Below are 18,936 nucleotides of genomic sequence, written 5' to 3' on the forward strand. Positions count from 1 at the left end.
AAGAAATGGCAACAGATTTTGCACCCCTGTGGTGAGAACCCAGCTGCAGTGGGATGTATGATCTGGGATGGAGATGCTGGAGAGAGTCCAGAGGAGCCATGGAGATGCTCCAGGGCTGGAGCCCCTCTGCACTGGAGCCAGGCTGGGAGAGCTGGGGGTGTTCACCTGGGGAATAGAAGGCTCCAGGGAGAGCTTAGAGCCCCTGCCAGAGCCTAAAGGGGCTCCAGGAGAGCTGGAGAGGGACTGGGGACAAGGAATGGAGGGACAGGACACAGGGAATGGCTTCCCACTGCCAGAGGGCAAGGATGGATGGGATATTGGAACATTAGGAAGTAATCTGAGACCCAAAGGTTTTCTCCACTGGCATCATCTTCTAGCAATAAGTTTTGCAGAACTGTGGAAGAAAAACCCCAAATCCTGCCCCATTTCCACCACTGCAGAACAGAGGATGAGCAAAAAGCAGACACAGGGACAACCACATTCCCAACAGGAATCCACAGAAACCAGGGAATACTGAACTTTACCGCGCTAATACAAGCAGGAGATTTTTTTAAAAATTCCCTTCATGTGCTCCATGCCCCCATTAAAGAAAATCAAAAGGAAAACTTAACTCCAAACAACACATTTCATCCCAATCCAAAGCTGGAGTAGCTCCTGCCCCTGACTCCATTGTATTCCCGCACTCCAGTTTTTTCAGCTGCATTTTATTTTCTAATGCTTTTTTTTTCCCCAAAAGAGCTGCACCTGCAAACCTAAAGCTGTGTTCTCATGAGCACCATTTGAAAAATTAATAGAAGTACAACTTTGCAGTTGTACTTTGTCAAAATCAGAAAAATTTTGTCCATTTGTGATGGAGTCAGATGTGAGTGAAGCTGAGTTGGCAACATTGCCCTATCCCACAGCTCCTCCAGTGAACACACCCAGAGTGTTTCCTTTGATAAAAAATATAAATAGTAACATTAATATATTTTTTCTTAACCAAACCTTCTTACTCTTCCCTGCTTACTTTGAATTCTCTCTCAAATCTGATTTCTGGCTCTGTATCACATCAATAACTGCTTTGGTGCTGGCAGAGCCTGCAGGACAGACCAGGGACTTAGTTCCCTTTATCCAAGAGCCCTCCTAAATCACCCTAAAAAAAACTGATTCTATGGAAAGCTAATTAATGTTGCACATTTTCCCTCTTCTATTCACTGTTGCCACACAATCCACAAAGCCAGGTCTGTGTTCAGCCTCTGTTAATTAACCAGGCATCCCAAGGCTTCTGATCCATACTAATTGGGCAGTGTGGAGGAGGAAGGATGCTTGGCATCTCTGCAGGAAAACTCAGGACAGCTCTTAAAGCTGAATTTAAGCCATGAAATCTCCTCCAAAACCCCACTCTACACCAGGAACCACAAAAGGAGCTCCACGAGCAACAGGCAAGAATTTTGGGTTGGTTCATTTTTTTTAACATTTGTGCCTTTAGAAATTCAGCCTTTCATTGGAATGAAAATAAAAGGAAAAGACAAAGGCTGGCAAGCAACACTCAGCAGACAAACTGAGGTGCTGAAGTGGCTGCAGACAGGAGCTGGGATCCCAAATTTCAGCACCCAGAGTGGCAGGAAGAGTTTCCATCTCTGGCAGCCTCTGCCTGTGGGGTTTAGCACATTTCTCTGCCTCTCCCCTCAGTTTGGCTCTGCTGTTTGTCCAGGGATTCACTGGGAGCCAAGGCCAGGCTGCCTGGGGCTGGAGGAAACACATCACAGGCACTTGGATCACAGTAGTGCATTCAAATAAATTAAAATTCTGAATATTAATGATTCCAGTGAAAAAATTCCCCCAAAAAAGCACACTGGGTGATGTGCAAATGGAATTCCCAGCATTCCCAAGCTGTAGCTGCTCTCCTGTTGACCCAGGATGAGTTGATGAAGTGCTCTACAGCTGGATTTAGTGCAATTAGCCATATTTATACTTAAATATTTATTTACACTATGATAGATAAATATTATATATTTCAATGTGATATAAAGTATTGTCAGAGAATCCCAGAATGATTTGGGTTGGAAGTTGGACTTTAAAGTCCATCCCTGTGCCATGGGCAGGGACACCTTCCACTATCCCAGGCTGCTCCAAGCCCTGTTTATTTATCTATAAATATATTCACACACATAAATGTCAAAGCTGTCTCAAGTACTGGACACACAGCAATGAGGCAAATCCACGTGACACAGTTTAGACCTGAAATCATCTGCACAAAAAGCTGATCTGCAGGGTTTTGTAAGCAAATCAAAGCACCTTTGTTGCTGTCTCTTGCTCCAGCTGCTCAGATCCCCACACACAACATCTTCCATGGATTAGCAGGCTAAATCCCAAACAGCCAAGGAACAGTGAGGGCACAGGATTAGGAAATGCAGATGAAAAGGCTTGGCTAGAAAATGCCAAGGAGACCTTAATTCAATCTCCTCCTGTGCCTCTGCAACCACAGAACTTTAAATCTTGGATTATTCTGTCTGGGGCACCAATAGCATGGAGCTGCTGGAGTGAGTCCAGAGGAGCCATGGAGATGCTCCAGGGCTGGAGCCCCTCTGCTCTGGAGCCAGGCTGGGAGAGCTGGGGGTGCTCACCTGGGGAATAGAAGGCTCCAGGGAGAGCTCAGAGCCCCTGCCAGAGCCTAAAGGGGCTCCAGGAGAGCTGGAGAGGGACTGGGGACAAGGGATGGAGGGACAGGACACAGGGAATGGCTTCCCAGTGCCAGAGGGCAGGGATGGATGGGATATTGGGAAGGAATTGTTCCTGGGAGGGTGGGCAGGCCCTGGCACAGGGTGCCCAGAGCAGCTGTGGCTGCCCCTGGATCCCTGGCAGTGTCCAAGGCCAGGCTGGATGGGGCTTGGATCAACCTGGGATAGAGGAAGGTGTCCCTGCCATGGGATGGTATGATCATTAATGTCCCTCCCAACCCAAACCAGGCTGGGATTAGCTATTTCAGCTGCCCCTGGCTGGATTCCTGCCTCCTTCCCCTTCTGTGAAAACCCAGCCCAATCCAGTGGAGCTGGGACAGATGTTCAGGCAGGTAACAGCTCCATCCCTGACACCCAGGCAAAGGAATCATTCTTTGAAACAGCAGTAGGAATTTGGAGTTGGGGAACAAAATGTAGAACAACCAGCTGTAGGCACAATGAAGAATTTGAGATCAAATGGAAAATTACCAAATCATGAGCACCTGGAAGTGGCTTCAGAGGAGAAGAGGTCAAGGAACCTTAATTACATCTATCAGTACCTGAACACCTGATTTGAGATGGAAATCCTCAAGTTTTATATTTGAATGGCACAGAGAATAACCTTAAAGATGAAAAATACTGCCAGAATTTGAAGCAACCTAAGGACAGGAAAGAAATCCCAATTTTGTGCCACAAAACCCCCAAAACATGAACTGGGGAAATGAGGGAAAGGAGGGAATGCCAGCCCAGATCTCAGAGTGCTGCCCATGCCCCCAAAAACTTGGCCCACTCCTCAGCCATGCCAGGAACTCCCCATCCTGCTCCCTTCAGGATTTTAATTCCATTTGCTAAATGAAATTATCCATAAAGACTGAAATTATTGGCAATGTTGGTGCCTCTCAGATAATCCCTATGTGAGTCACCAGACATTTTTCCATGTGATATTAACAATCCCAAGATGCAGAGGGGTTTTCCAATACTTCAGAGGTGTAACCTATGGAAAGGGGGCTGTAGCCAGGTGGGAGTTTATATCTAAATACACAGATCTGAGAGTGGCTTTTTATTTTTAATTTATGCAAAACACAGCCTATTCAATCCAAGACAAACCCAGAGGAAATAACACTGATTCCAAACAGGAAACTGGGAGCATCTACCCTAAAAATCCAGATTTATTTCCCACAAATGCTGCTTTCATACTTCATTTCTTCACTGATACTTATTAAGATTTTTTTTTTTTCCCTGCCACAAAGCTTTAAGTGTTTCTGGAAAAGTTTTATGGACTTTATTCCCCTCTTTAACTCTTGATAAGGAGCTTAATGCTGGTGATGTGATCCAAGCAAATACTGGTTGGCAGTGGGGATTTGAGATAGGCAGATGGAATTTATGGCAGAGGGAATTCATATTCTTTTTTTTCCCTAAATCAGAGCATTCCCTGGCAGTAAAGGGAATAAAGCTTATCTCTGACTATGCAATTATTCGGGGTGACAAACAGCTGATTTGTTGGAGCCACACAATTTATCTGGGCACTAAATAAAAAGGCAAAGAAGGAACAACACCCCAGCAAAGCTCAGGAAAAAAAAAAAAAAAAAAAAGGAAAAAAAAAGAATTTAAATCAACTCTGATGTCAGCAGCACTTTTCTTCCAAATTCAAGGGAACATCTTCCCTGATGGAGAGGGGTGGATGAAGACAAGCGAGCAGTAATGAAATAAATTACTGCCACACACACATTTCCTGGACTTAAATCACCTTTTGGAAGGGTTTGTTAATGACTTTCTGGGATATTGAATTCCTCAGGCCCAGAAGGGAGAATCATGGGAATAAAATATGGGAGAAACTGTGATGTGACCCAAATATTTTACATCCCTATGGGGCAAGGCTGGGGGGGTTTGGGGGTTTTTTGGTAGGGTGCAGGTGAGGTATTGTTGCATTTTAGGGGGTTTGTGGTTTTTTGTGGTTTGTTGTTTTTTTTTTTTCTGGTTAGTGTTTTGTGGGTGATTTCTTTGTTGCTTTAAATAGACATTATTAAAAGACTGACCCTAATGAGACTCCAGTTACAGCCAGGCAGGCAAAGCCCAACTCCATCCCAACACCTCAACACTGCTGGAACTCTTCCCAGAGCACCTTTTCCACAACAGCTCCAGCATAAATGTCCCATGAAATCTGAAATGATACCAGGTTTCACATTCCCCTCCTCCCTACAACTCACCCAAGGCTGGAGAAGCTCATCCCCTCCTGGATACCACAGAAAATGATGGGTTCACCCCCTCGTTGGACAAAAATTCAATTAAAATTTATATAAACCCTGTCCAAAACTGGATTTATTTTCCCCACAACTCCTCTCACATCCTCAGTGGCTGCCAAACTTTGGAGAAAAAGAAGAGGCTGGACATCACCAGCAGAATGTTCTGAGCTCATGAATTCCCAGTCTTCAAAGCACTTACCTCTTCCAGGACATCTGCAAGCTTGCTGAGGATCTCCTCTGGAAGGCTCTGGAATGTGGGAACACTGCAATGCAAAGGAAACCTTGATTAATGGATCCCTTTACACAGGGCACAGATCCAGCTGCTTTCCCCCCCTCTGTCTCCCAGAGATTTTTCCTTCATGCTCTGGGGCTGAACAGGAAAAATATATCATGGAAAGCTGCTCCTTTTCTAGCAGCCAAGATAGATTTGATGATGGGAGACCACTGGAATAAACCTCTGGAGAGCCACCCCTAAAGCTGGAATCAACTAGGGATCCATTGGAATTCCTGTGTGCCACAAACCCACTCTGTCATATTCCTCCCTGGCCTGCTTCAGCCCCCAGAAATAAAATGCAACATAAAAATGGGCACGAAGATCAGCTCCAAGCAGCCCCAGATAAAAGAGTGAAACCACACCTGGATGGGCAGAGCACAGAGCTCTGCAGCACTGAGACACCATCCAAACCCTCAGGGAGTTTCTGAACACTTCCCTGCTGGTTTTACAATCAAATTTATGGTTTTTCTTTGGCTAAAAAGGCATCTTTGTCACTTGTTTGGCAGCAATTCCCTCCACAAAGGCTGCCCAGGCCAGGCTGGGATGAGGAGGTGATGCAGCCATGAGGAGCCCCCTGACCCAGAGTCCACAGGACTGCACCTAAATCAGTATGGAGCAGGATGGGGGACACAAGTTTGGGTCTCCAAACCTCCAGGGAGTATCCTGTATCTCCAGTGCCTTACAGTCCACCCAGGGAGACTGTGGAATTGTCTGTCTTGGAGAGACATTTCTCTCCAAGCCATCAGGACATGGTGCAGGGCAACCTGAACCAGAGGATCCCCAGATCCCTCCCATTCTCAGCCAGCCTGGGATTTGCAGTATCCTGGTTTCTCATCCTCCCTTTTCCATAAAAACCTGAGATCCATCAATATTCACAGGTGATGCTGAAGGAAACACACAGACATGACAAAAATTTAACCCAAAATGCATCATGGCCAGAGAAGGTGTGGCTGCCCCTGGATTCCTGGCAGTGTCCAAGGCCAGGCTGGATGGGGCTGGAGCAGCCTGGGACAGTGGAAGGTGTCCCTGACATGGCAGGGGGTGGGAGTGGATGGGATTTAAGGAGAAAAGGAGGCTCAGGGGGGACCTTGTGGCTCTGCACAACTCCCTGCCAGGAGGGGACAGCCAGGGGGGGTCGGGCTGTGCTGCCAGGGAACAGGGACAGGACAAGGGGAAACGGCCTCAAGCTGTGCCAGGGGAGGCTCAGCTTGGACATTGGGAGGAATTTCTGCATGGAAAGGGTGCTCAGGCCTTGGCAGGGACTGCCCAGCTGGAATCAGCATTCCTGAAAAGGTTAAACAGCAATGAAACTTGGGGATATGGGTCAGTGTGGGGCTCAACAGTGCTGAGGGAACAGCTGGGCTTGATCTGTAATGTCTTTTCCAACCTAAATTACTCTCTTATCATTTATCCTTTTTAATTAAAAAAAAAAAAAAAAAAAAGATAAAAAAGGTCGTTTCAGTTGAATCTATTTAAGGATAACAAGATAAACCTGGTCAGATAAATGCAGAGAACTATCACCTTTCCTGCTCTCAATAACAGCTTTTTTTCCTTAGGAAGAGCCCTTTTATTACTGGGAGCACGTGGGCCCACAGAAGGAAGCAAACAACAGGTCAGGAATTCTGTGATCGCCAAGCCTAGCATAAAATAAAAGTTCATTACATCGATTCCAGCATTCCCAAATGGGGAATGAACTTATAGGAGAAGATAACATCCTTGGATAAGTGGTCAGATTTTAGTGTGGTTGCACCTTTTAACACCCAGATTGGGAGGGAGCCCACCACAGAGCATTTTTAATGGATAGTTATGCCTGTGAAATCCAAGGGAGGGTAATTAGACATCTATTATAGACCAAAAAAAATAAAAGAAATTCATAAAAAAAGGGAAATAGACCCTAAGTTCTTAACAAATTCCAACCATGAGAAAAGCCTAAAACTTCAACTCTGCAATAGAGCAAATGACAGGAAAAGCAATTTGTTGACAAAACAAACACATCATGGAATTACATCATTAATATCCCAGATTTAGGAGGGTTTATGGCAGGCCAGAATTCCCCTGAACAACCAGAAGTGACAAAACAGCCAAATATTTGAGTTTCTTTGATAAGAAGAGAGCAATACTTGATTCTCCAGGTCAATAAAAATCTACCTCTGTTCTCCACAGGACAATATTAAATGGATTCATAAAACAGAGCCCTGATTCCCTCCAAGAACTGCCTGGATTATTGAAGGACTTATGTACAAAAGGAGTGTTTCCATGATTATTTCCAGGTGGGAACTTACCCTGAAAGGCAAAGGAAGCCTCAGGTCTCCAGGGAGAGCCTTGAGCAAAACAGCTGAGCTGCAAATTGCTCCAAGTGGGAATACCCATGGGACAGAGGCAAATGGGAGCAGAAAACCTCCCAGAGAATCTTTGATCATCACAGCAAGAGGCAGGAAAATTGCACTTTCCTTTCTACAACTGTGTGAAAAAGGCTGAAACCACAGAAGGGCAAACATTCAGCCCCTGAGCTGGGATGAACTTAGGGTAGAAGAAATTGCAGCAAACACTTTTCCAGGTGCTCAAGGAACAATTGTTCTGCCCAATAAAGCAGAGTCAAACCAAACCAGCCTTTCTCCAAGTTCTCCTCCCATTGCTCCTTAAATCCCATCAATCATTTTTTTAAACATCCAGTCCAGACAGTAACAATGCTACAGCTAGCAAAACACTGACAGTCCTCAACAAAGGTGGAAAATTGTGACCTTTCCCTCTGCCTGCAGCACAAGTGAAGGATTTCACTTGTTCCTCTTTTTCCACAACCATCTTCCACTTTGCCTGGGAAAAGCTGGAGTTGATGATCTTGGAAGTGCTTTCCAGTTTAATGATTGTGAAGAAACCAAGAGCAGCCTGTCCCAGCACAATGAGGCTCCTTCTACTCTGCTTACCCAGTCCTTACAAGGGACTTCTCCAGCTACTTCTTATTCCACTTGAGTGATTTTTCCACCTGCCCTGAATCCACTCCCTGGATGAGGTTATGGAATCCAACTGGGGATGGAATACAACTATCCACAACTGACCACCTGCTCACCTGCAGACCCTCTGCTCCTCTAAGCTCTTGAAGGTGATAGGGCTGTTAAAAAGAATGGATACCAAATTATTTAATCCTATTTGCTAGGATCCCCTGCCAAAGTACAGCCCAGGATCCACAGGAGGATCCAGGCCACCCTACAGAGACACCAAGCAAGGAGGCAAAGCAGGCCCCTAGCTCCACGGATTTGAGTTTTAACAGCAAATGCAATAAACTGGATGATTTTAATCCATCCACAAACAGCATTTTATCAGGAGAGTGCCACTGCCATCACAGGGACCAGGATGAGGGGGGACATTTTCCTGGCTGCATTCCCCACTGCTCAGCCACAGAACATTGTGTAGGGATGGCAGCTCCTGGACCCAGCAGAATTTCCCGTGGGGAACTGCTCCCTGTCTGGATTCTGCCTGGCTCCAAACATGATACATTTTCCCAGAGAGCTCAACGTGCCCAGCACCAGCTGCCAAACTCTACAGGACATTTATCTTCTGACACACACACAGCTCGCAGGGCTCCTGGCTCTGCTCTGCCTCCAGCACATAAAAGCAACTCCCTCAACTCCATTCACTCCCTAAATCCCTTTCAAGAAGCATTCCCAAACTTTTGAAGGCTGTTCAGTGAGGGTGCTCACCCAGGACGCTGGCAGATGTTTCTCCTGGGTTAAGCCTGGAACAAAACCTCTCCCTTTTATTGCTGCTTGGCACCATCACAGTTGTTGAGCAGTTGTTGTCACTGCTCTGTGCCTTGGGTAAGCAGAGCTCCAGACTCCAACACTCCAGTAAAAGGAAATTTAGGCTGAGTTTCTTGGAACTTCTTTTCTGGCACCCTGAAATGAAGGCTGAAAAATGCAAATGTTCTTGCTTAGCACACTTGGGATGCTCCTGCAGCTCTGTCTCAGCTCCAAAAGAACTGAGGTTACATTTGATCAGCCCAAGCTGATCCTTGATTTGGGATAGCACCAAAAGATGGTATTTTGGACAACTCAAGCTGTATAGGCAGCCTCCCACTGGGCTCCCATTTGTGTCAGGGAGGGAATGCTGGCTCTGTTGGGACCATGGTCCTGGCATAATTTCATAGAATCAGAGTGGCTGGGGTTGGAAGGGACCTTAATGCCCATCCAGTGCCACCCCTGCCATGGGCAGGGACACCTTCCACTGTCCCAGGTTGCTCCAAGATCTTTCCAACCTGGCCTTGGACACTGCCAGGGATCCAGGGGCAGCCGCAGCTGCTCTGGGCACTCTGTGCCTCACAGGTACATTCATTTTGTGTTGCAAACTGCTGCAACAAAATCATTCATCTTTTCTGTCAGATTAATAAATATTATGTAGAGGATCAACTGCTGGTTATTTTCATTCATAATACCCACAAGAGAAGCAGCAGAAATTAAATTCAGGAAAGGTGTATCTATTTCTCCAAAAATCTCAGTCCTTCCCCAGTCACACAGGTAATTGTGAAGTCAAGGCTGGTTTTCCTGTAGCTATTTCCCATATGTTTTTCTTGGATTCATGGAATTGCTGAGATGGGAAAATCCCTCCCAGCCCATGGAGCCCAAGCTGTGCCCAGTGCCTACCTTGTCCCCAGACCAGAGCCCTGAGTGCCACCTGCAGCCCTTCCTTGGACACCTCCAGGGATGGGCACTCCAAACCTCCCTGGGCAGCCCCTGCCAAGGCCTGAGCACCCTTTCCATGCAGAAATTCCTCCCAATGTCCAACCTGAACCTTTCCCTAGCTTTGTTGCTTTCCCTGGACATGCTCCAGCCCCTCCAGCACTCTCTGGTTGTGAGGGCCCAGAAAAGTTCAAAGAATATTAGAGAACCAGTAGGAAAGGACAGGGAGGGTGGCAGCTACTCACATTCCCATTAATTTCACTTGCACCTCATGGAACAGAACTCTCAGAAGGAAGGAAGAGATTTGCTCTGCAGGTGCTGCAGATGATTTGTCTGCTGTGCTAAAGCCACACAGGCACTAAACAATCCACAATTACTCATTTTAGAGAGGGTGAAAATGGAACAGATACAGTCTGAGTGCTCTGCCACTCATTACACAGCCCTTATCAGGGAAATAAAATCCTGACAGGAGGTTGTGGGACATTTGTTTTCAGGGATCTGGTTATATCCTAAGCCCTACTACATAGGAAAATGGGAGAGAAGTAGAACTGATCCCATCCCTGATGAGCAAATATTGAAGTAAAGCAAGTACTAAGAATTGCATTTTTCTCTCTTGTGCTGAAAGGATACCAAGGATTGCAAGGGATCTTCTGATACCAAGGGACCAGGACTCCCAGTTTCCCTGAGGGGAACATGAAATGATCAGAATCACAAAGGCTGGAGAGACCTCCAAGACCAGAGCCCAACACTGCCATGTCCATCACTAACCCAGGCCCCTCTCCACCACATCTCTGCTTTTTGAACACTTCCAGGGACTCTGTTTGGGCCCAGGCTCTGTTTGTGTTCAACAGGCAGAGCAGGAACTCTGGAGGAGTATTTTGCCTTGCTGCTGTCAATCCCTGACAGGGTTCATTGTCACAGAGAGTCCTCCCACTGCATCTCCTTTGGCAGAGCTGGGGAGATGGGACTGGTTTAAAAGAAAAGTTCCATTGTTGCTGTCAGCACGAAAGGGAGGGAGAGTAATTAGCAGGTATATGAACCCCCTCCTCCCATTACACATGAATTCACTCAGGATGATTCATCTTGAAAAAGACAATTGCTCCCTAAGCTACAAAGACTCAACAGAAGCAGCAGCCACTCTGGGAACCTCAGGGAACTTTGGGCAGGCACAGTTCAGGTTGCTCATCTTCAGGCACAGGATTCACTCTGCTGCTCCTGAGCCACCTTACATAGGGAACCTGCTCCTGCTGGAACCCTTGAAGGATGTTATGGGATAATTTTGGGTCTAGCAGGTGGTATTTCTTCATATTTGCAAATCAAATTCTACCTGCAGCCCCAAAGAACAAGCTACCAGCTTCCAACTCACCCAGCTTTTCCAACAATGTTGTATCACAGAATCCAGGATCCCTGAGGCTGGAAAATCCCTCCCAGCCCATGGAGCCCAAGCTGTGCCCAGTGCCCACCTTGTCCCCAGCCCAGAGCACTGAGTGCCACCTCCAGCCCTTCCTTGGACACCTCCAGGGATGGGCACTCCAAACCTCCCTGGGCAGCCCCTGCCAAGGCCTGAGCACCCTTTCCATGCAGAAATTCCTCCCAATGTCCAAGCTGAGCCTCCCCTGGCACAGCTTGAGGCCGTTTCCCCTTGTCCTGTCCCTGTTCCCTGGCAGCACAGCCCGACCCCCCCTGGCTGTCCCCTCCTGGCAGGGAGTTGTGCAGAGCCACAAGGTCCCCCCTGAGCCTCCTTTGCTCCAGGCTGAGCCCCTTTCCCAGCTCCCTCAGCCTCTCCTGGAGCTCCAGCCCCTTCCCCAGCTCTGTTCGCTTCCCTGGACACGCTCCAGCCCCTCCAGCACTGGACACAGCCCCCGAGGTCCCTCAGCAGGGCCAGCCCAGAGGGACAATCACTGCCCTGATCCATCTGGCCACACTGTGTTTGATATAAATACACTGGTGATTAAAGATAAAAGCTGTCATGCAAAGCCTCACAGCCCTGAACACTGATTTTATGATCCTGCATTTGCAGTTCAGCCGAAATTAAATTGTCTTTGGCTTGCACTGTAATTACCTCTTCAAAACAGTTTGCTGTCAGTTTCTCTCCTGCATTTTTTCCCTTTTGTCTAGGGCATTTCATGGGAAATGAAAGCTCAGCCTTCAGCCTCTGGACAGACCCAGCCAGACTGGGCGCACCAAGCCAATTTACTGCTTCTTGACTGAACCACAGAATCCCAGGATGTTTTGGGTTGGGAGGGACCTTGCAGCTCCTCCAGTGCCACCCTGTGCCATGGGCAGGGACACCTTCCACTATCCCAGCTTGTCCCAAACCCCATCCAACCTGGCCTTGCAACCCTGGAGAACCAGAATGAAGTCCAGCAAAGACCATTACCTCACACAAGGTAGAAACAAAAAGGTTTTGGGGACTGATTTCATCGTGTGCCTCAAAAGAGACTCTTAACACTAGTCAATGTGTCAAAATCACAGGGAGTGTAAATAAGGGACAAGTGGCATTGGCATGCACAGTCTGTTGTCTCTCTTTCCTCTAAATTGGGTATTTACATCATATCCAAGATTGAATAAAGGCAGGAATCTTGTGTCTAAGAGATCTCTGCTGCACTTGACAGCTTCATAATCATCTCTTTTTCATGGAGTCATTGACACCCTTTCTAAGCACAGCCCTGTTTGCTGCTGGAACTCTGTGTCCTCCTTTAACCACCCCCATTAAATGAACATCTCACAGAGATCACCATCATTTTCTGCCTCCAGAATTACATGTATACAAAAGAAACATAAGCTGTAAATGTTTTTAACATTCCCTGAATCACTGGTTTTTCATGTTCTCCTGGGGAACTTCCCCAAAGCAAAGGGACCTGAAAGGAGCAGGGAGCAATTCCCCTGCACAGGAGGCACAACTTCTGCCCTGGGCAGTGCCAGCCCTGAGCAGATTGCCCACAGAGCCTCTGGGCTCTCCTCCCTGGGGCTGTTCAGAGCTGTGTGCACACAGGGCTGTGCCCTGGGCTCTGGGAGGTGCCACCAGGTGCCACTGAGCTCCCTTCAGGACGAGCCAGCCTGGGATCCTGTGTAATATTTAATTTTTTTTTTTTTAATTGCTCCTTGATACAGTTGTTGAGTAAGTCTTCACAATTCACAAAGCATTAAAACACCTACATATCTACCTTTCTTTGGTTTTAGTTACTATGAGAAGGAGTTAAAAACATGGATACCCTGCCCAACACATTCCTAGGTTGGGATTTAGCAGGGGTGACCCTGTGGTTGGTAGCATCACCAAATCCCAGACACTGGGTGTGGGAGAACCTTGAGCTCCTCACTCTGGCTGATACATCTGAGATGATTTATGGAGGGACAACTCCAAAGAAAATCCCTTCTGAGTGATCACCAGAGGATCATTTCTGAGATCACCAATGAGAACAGACTTCCAAGAATGACTTAGTCACCCCCAGAGAAATAAGCCAAAAAATGATACCAAAATCCAAAGAATTTTGTTTCTTTCATGGTGAGAACCCAGCATAACCACACTGTGATAAAATCCTGGGATTGGCTCCATGAAAACCCACCCCAGAGGCATTTGAGACATTCCCACAAACAAGCAGTGCTGTGCCAACCCCAGGGAACCCCAGCAACACCCCCAGGACATCCCAACCAGCCCAATTCTCTGATCCCAATCCATGACTGGGCAAAACCCCCTTCCTTGTGATTTATTACCTGCACACAACCCCAAACACCTTTAAAGTACCTCTAAAGCCTTAGCTGGGACATCCCTTTCTTCAGGATAAGCCTGAGTCCTTTATTAAATTAAAGGAAGGAGAAGGATGATTTAATCCCAGATTTTACAACACTCTTGATTCTCCCTTTACATCTTGGAGACCAAAATTTCCTATGCACAGCAAAGCCTCTGCAGCTGGAAATGAATTAAAGGTTGAGGATTTTCAAGGGGCCTGAGCTATATTGGAGAAATAATCAAATAAAGTCTGACAGATTCCACACACTGCTTGAAAATCCAATTGTTTATGAAAAGATAATATTGGGAATTTTAGAGACAGGCAAGCAGCACAATGGGCAATAAAAAAACAACAACAACAACAAAATAAACAAAAAAACATTCTGTGCTGGGAAGCCAATTGCAATAATTCCATACAATTCTGTTCTGCTGCTGTCAAACCCTCTCAGCTTCCTCTCCCAGGCTGGTGATCCCAAATCCAGCCCTCTATTCTTGATCCTACTGGCTCATCCCAGTCTTGGCTTCCTCTCCCAGCACAGCCCATCTGGGGATAGTGATCCCAAATCCTATCCCGATTCTTGATCCTACACCAAGGCTCATCCCAGTCCTGTTGGGAGCAGGATATTCAAGCTTCCAACTGTAGAATCTTGGGTTCAGATGATCCATGAGGGGAAAGTGCAACATTCCAAGTCCAAAGCAGTTTGGAAAAGGGGAGGAATCTTCTGGTCAGTGGTCACCAGCAGGACTGACCAGCCATGAGTCACTTGCCCCATGGAACAGCCCCTGTCCTGCCATTAGATGGAAATTCCTGGGGACTTTTCCTTTGGATCCAACATGCATTGCATCCATCCCTGCTGGAATCCCAACAGATGATTCATTTTGCTCTCTCCAGCATTTCCTTTTTTCCATTATTTTCTCCACTGCAACATGAAAACTTCACTAAATTTCACCAATTTGTTTAACCAATTGCTGTTTAACAGATGGCAGAAGGTCAGCACATGCTGGAGTTATGTCTGTATCCCAGAAAGGGAATTCTGCTGGCACCCTGCTCTGTCATTTCCTCAGCCCATGGTGGAACCTCCAAACCTTTTCATCTTGTCCTGTTCCAAAAGTGATGAAGACAATCCTGAAGCTGGAGTGGTTGGGAATACCTGTGGGCTCCTTGGTTAATATTTGGACAGAGCAATAATAAAAGGCAGGACAGAATTCCATTATTTCTATGGCAGACATGAAGCAAACAGAAGGGAAACCTGACCCCAAATTAGCCCATGAGGAGGTCAGAGAAGGGGAAAAGACAGGGAAGATGGATCCAAAAGGAATGAACCCAGCTTTGGTGCTGAGTTTTTGTTATCCAGGATATCCTGCCCTGCCTTTTTTCCCAGAGCATCTTCCAAGAGCCTGGCTATTCCCAGAGCCCATTCTCATCCAACAGTGGCTCCACCACCCCATCAAAAATGATTTTAAAATACAATTTATGACAGTCAGCTTTATTTCATTTTTTCATTGAAAGAAGGTCACCATGATGCAATTATGGCTGACTTGTAGATTTTATTTTCTGTACATTGATTTATGCAAGGCCACATTTCATCTTGATTACAACCACTGTTCAATGTGTTTAGAAGGAAACAGTTGAGATTAAAATCTGACTCATTGACAGATATCAAAATACTGTTAAAAGGAGCCAACAACATGTGTTGAAAGCACTTCCATAAATCCAGTCCTGGTTCCCTGTCATTCCTGATTTATTGATGATCATTCCACACATTTGCAGATGACTCAGTTTACTCCTCTGGGGTGATTAATGTATAAAATCTCCTTTAATGGTCCACAAGTGTTCAACAGCTCTGTTTTGGACCAGGCACATAGATCAGGGCAGCAGCACCAGAGTGGGCACACAAGGACTGATTTAAAACACAACAACCAGGTTGTTCCCAATAACATCCCCCAAAAAATCCCATTAAGTGTCATTGGAATAACACATTTGTCACTTAATACAGATTCAAAGTGGTTATTGCCCACATGGGAGGAAGAATCAGGTGGCAAAGATCATCTACAGGTGAAGTGAATTTAGAAATCCCATTAACTGAGTTTTTTGTCTCATTCCCCCATTTCCAGCAATAAGGAAAGGAAGGAACAGCACCAGGTGGGGCAGAGCTCTGTTTATGAGGGAGCCAAGGACACAAGGTTGGATATTTTCTTATCAAGAGATGCTTTTACCTTTTTCTAACCAAAATTCAGTGAGGGCTTTATCCATTGTCCCTTGGATCTAGAACCTCACAGAGACAGTGCTGGGAACACTTTGTGAAGGACTGGGATTTACTGAAACATCAGTTTAACCTGGAAACTGAAACAAAGGGGAACAGAAGGTCCTGGATTCCTGATGCTGTTTGGAAGGGTAAATCCCATGAGCCTGGCAGGAAAATCCAGGTCATGGATGGCAATCCTGGTTTCCTCAGAGGATCCAGGAGCATCTTCCATCCTACAGCTGCAGAGGAGTAGAGGCTGTGTTGGGCAGGGCATCTGCTCCCTTCAGATTTCTCTGGGGTGGGATCAGCTCAAGCTGTTTCAGAGGAGTGTTTGGAGCAGATGATCCCTGCAAACACAAACCATTCCTTTATTCCATGCCCTGGAAGCAAATGCTACTTCCTCCTGCATTTACCTCCTCTGCATAAGTGCTTACACTGTAATTACATGTTTCAAGTGTCATTGTTTTCTTTTCAATACCACCCTTTATCCCCCCACAAGGCATTACAAATCCCGTGCCTTGGATGTGTGTGCCTGCACTCGCCCATCCCAGTTTCCTTTGAATTTTATCTTCCCAGTTTTCCAGCGGTTTGGATTTTCTTGTAAAACCAGATTCTGATTGATTCCTGGTGTGCTCTGGCCAGCTGGTTCTGCTCCCCCTCCTTGTCAGCAGCTTAACAGAACAGTGATTCACGGCAGGTCAGCTGGAATTTGCTCAATTATTAACAACTTCAGGAGTTTTTACCATCCCTCTGAGGACACTTCAGCCTAAGCCTGATTTGTCTTCATCTCCAGCTCAATTCAACAGCACGGCTCCTGTGAGTTCTTTGAGCTCTTGTTCAGTGCATGGAATGCCCTTTTCTGACTCCCCTACCCTTTAAAACACTGATTTCTAATTGCATATCGAACTGCTGGGGCACCCAGTGAGTTTGTCTCCCTTGAGCTGCAGAAACTCTTTACATCTCCTTCCAGAAATAATTATGCTGCTTTATCAACATCTATATGAAGCTTGAATTATTCCTCCTAATGTGCATTAACTTGTATTTTTTGGAGTGACAAAAATTGGCCCAGTGAAGTCACTCCAGTGATTACTGTCCCTGTTAGTTTCCAGTAATCCACGAGACGTATTTATTGGCGAGTCACTTGTGTGGTATTTCCAGAGACAGTACATAATTGAATTTAAAATGCATTCCTGATGCCCGTAAAAGCAATAAAAATGTCACCCTCTGCCTGCACATTAAAAATTCATCCCATGCAAGGAGAGGACAAATGCATAAAATGATCATTATGATGTGCAAATGGACTCAGTGCAGGAAAACCAGACTGGTCTCTGCCTGGACATAAAAACATTAAGATATCAGAGCACAAATGGCACCATTTAGAGAACTTTTAAAGGTGCTGAAGAGACAGTGCTCCCATTAGTAGCATGACTAAGGATTGCTTCAAAAATGGGATTTGTGTATTAAAACAGCGTGGCTCCTGCGTGAAAACAGAATTAACTCCCTGAAATAAAAACAAACCAAAACCACCATTCCCTGTTGGTGATCCTACCCAGGCAGCCACATCATCCATGTGACTCCTTTTCTGATGAGCATTTATCAGTGTTTTAAGTCTCTTCCCACTCAGGACAGAACTTCCACATTTATTTATGGCCCAGAAACTCATCCCTGACTTCGTCATGCACAGGTCTGTGGAAAACCCAGCTAAGCAGCTGCTGCCCTTGTCCTTTACCTTCTAAGGGCTTCCCAGTGCCAGAGGGCAGGGATGGATGGGATATTGGGAAGGAATTGTTCCTGGGAGGGTGGGCAGCCCTGGCACAGGGTGCCCAGAGCAGCTGTGGCTGCCCCTGGATCCCTGGCAGTGTCTAAGGCCAGGCTGGATGGGACTGGAGCAGCCTGGGACAGTGGAAGATGTCCCTGACATGGCAGGAGTGGCACTGGATGGGCTTTAAGGCCCTTCCAACTAAATTCTTTCAGGGATTCTATGATTCTGTACAAATTCAGCTTTTTTTCTGGACTTGTCACTGACTCCTGTGGTACCACAGTTTTTCCCCTCCTCCTTCATTTTTCTCTTTGTAAAGAGTTTTCACTGCACTCTGCCCAACTCTTACTTTCTGTCTGCTCAGCACAAAGTAACTTTACAGGTAATTGAGCACATTGTAGTCATTAACTCCTCTCCAGATTCCCCAGAGGCTTCTCCAAATTGAGTCCAGACACAGAAATTAAAACCCATCTTTTGCTCACACAGATTAATTTTTCCTATGAGCGAATTCCTATTCCTATTCCCAACTCTTTCTTTTCTCACCTTAGAATTGACTTTGGTTACCACTTTGGAGTCCAACCTTGGTGATGGAATCAGAAATCCATGGAATGATTTGGGCTGGGAGGGACCTGGAAGCCCATCCCATACCACTCTTGCCATGGGCAGGGACACATTCCACCCTCCAGGGTGCTCCAAGCCCCATCCAACCTGGCCTGGAGCATTTCCAGGGATTCCAGCCATTCCACTCTGAGCAGCAGGTTCAGGGCAGCTCAAGATTGAGAAAAGAACTTCAACTCCCAGACGAGTCTCTAGTTTTTGGCTCAAAACAGATGGAAAAAAGGGCAGAGCTCCATTCCTCTCCACTTTGATGCAGGTTCCTGCACTTCCTCCCAGTTTGAGAACAGCTGCAATCTCCCAAAGAGGAGCCACATTCTCTGTTTTCCTCAAGTCCACACAATTTTAACTCTTCCCATTCAATAAAGGGGAAAATGCCAATGATTAAAAGCCTTTCCCTTGTCCTGCTCAGCTCCAGAACCAAACCCTGCCCCAGGCACGGTGGTTCCCATCATTGAGAATTTTCTGTGACATAGTGAGTCACTGGGAGTTAGGGGCACAAAAGAGTAAATAATCAATTTACCAAATTCATAATCTGTGGGCATTTAGTGATCAAATCAGTTCATTTTAGTCAGTGGGGATTTCATGCTCAACAACAGCTGAACAAGATCCCCTATCAACAATGCCAGGGGCTGCTTTCTGCAACATCTTCTTTTGTGCTAATTATTGCCTATCTTTAGGCCAATATTTCTCTATT

At 46.2% G+C, this 18,936-nt stretch overlaps 1 protein-coding gene across 2 annotated transcripts in view; it reads right to left on the bottom strand.

Moving 5' to 3' along the window:
• The window catches only part of PRKG1 (protein kinase cGMP-dependent 1), a 338,166-nt gene that overhangs the window by 98,260 nt on the left and 220,970 nt on the right, over positions 1–18,936 (bottom strand). For both annotated transcript variants that reach the window (XM_079312518.1, XM_079312517.1), the window contains exon 5: positions 5,142–5,205. In XM_079312518.1, the coding sequence (XP_079168644.1) occupies positions 5,142–5,205 (64 nt within the window). The remainder of the gene's footprint in view (positions 1–5,141; positions 5,206–18,936) is intronic.

The sequence above is a fragment of the Erithacus rubecula genome (genome assembly GCF_903797595.1).
Source record: "Erithacus rubecula genome assembly, chromosome: 9".
Taxonomy (NCBI): domain Eukaryota; kingdom Metazoa; phylum Chordata; class Aves; order Passeriformes; family Muscicapidae; genus Erithacus; species Erithacus rubecula.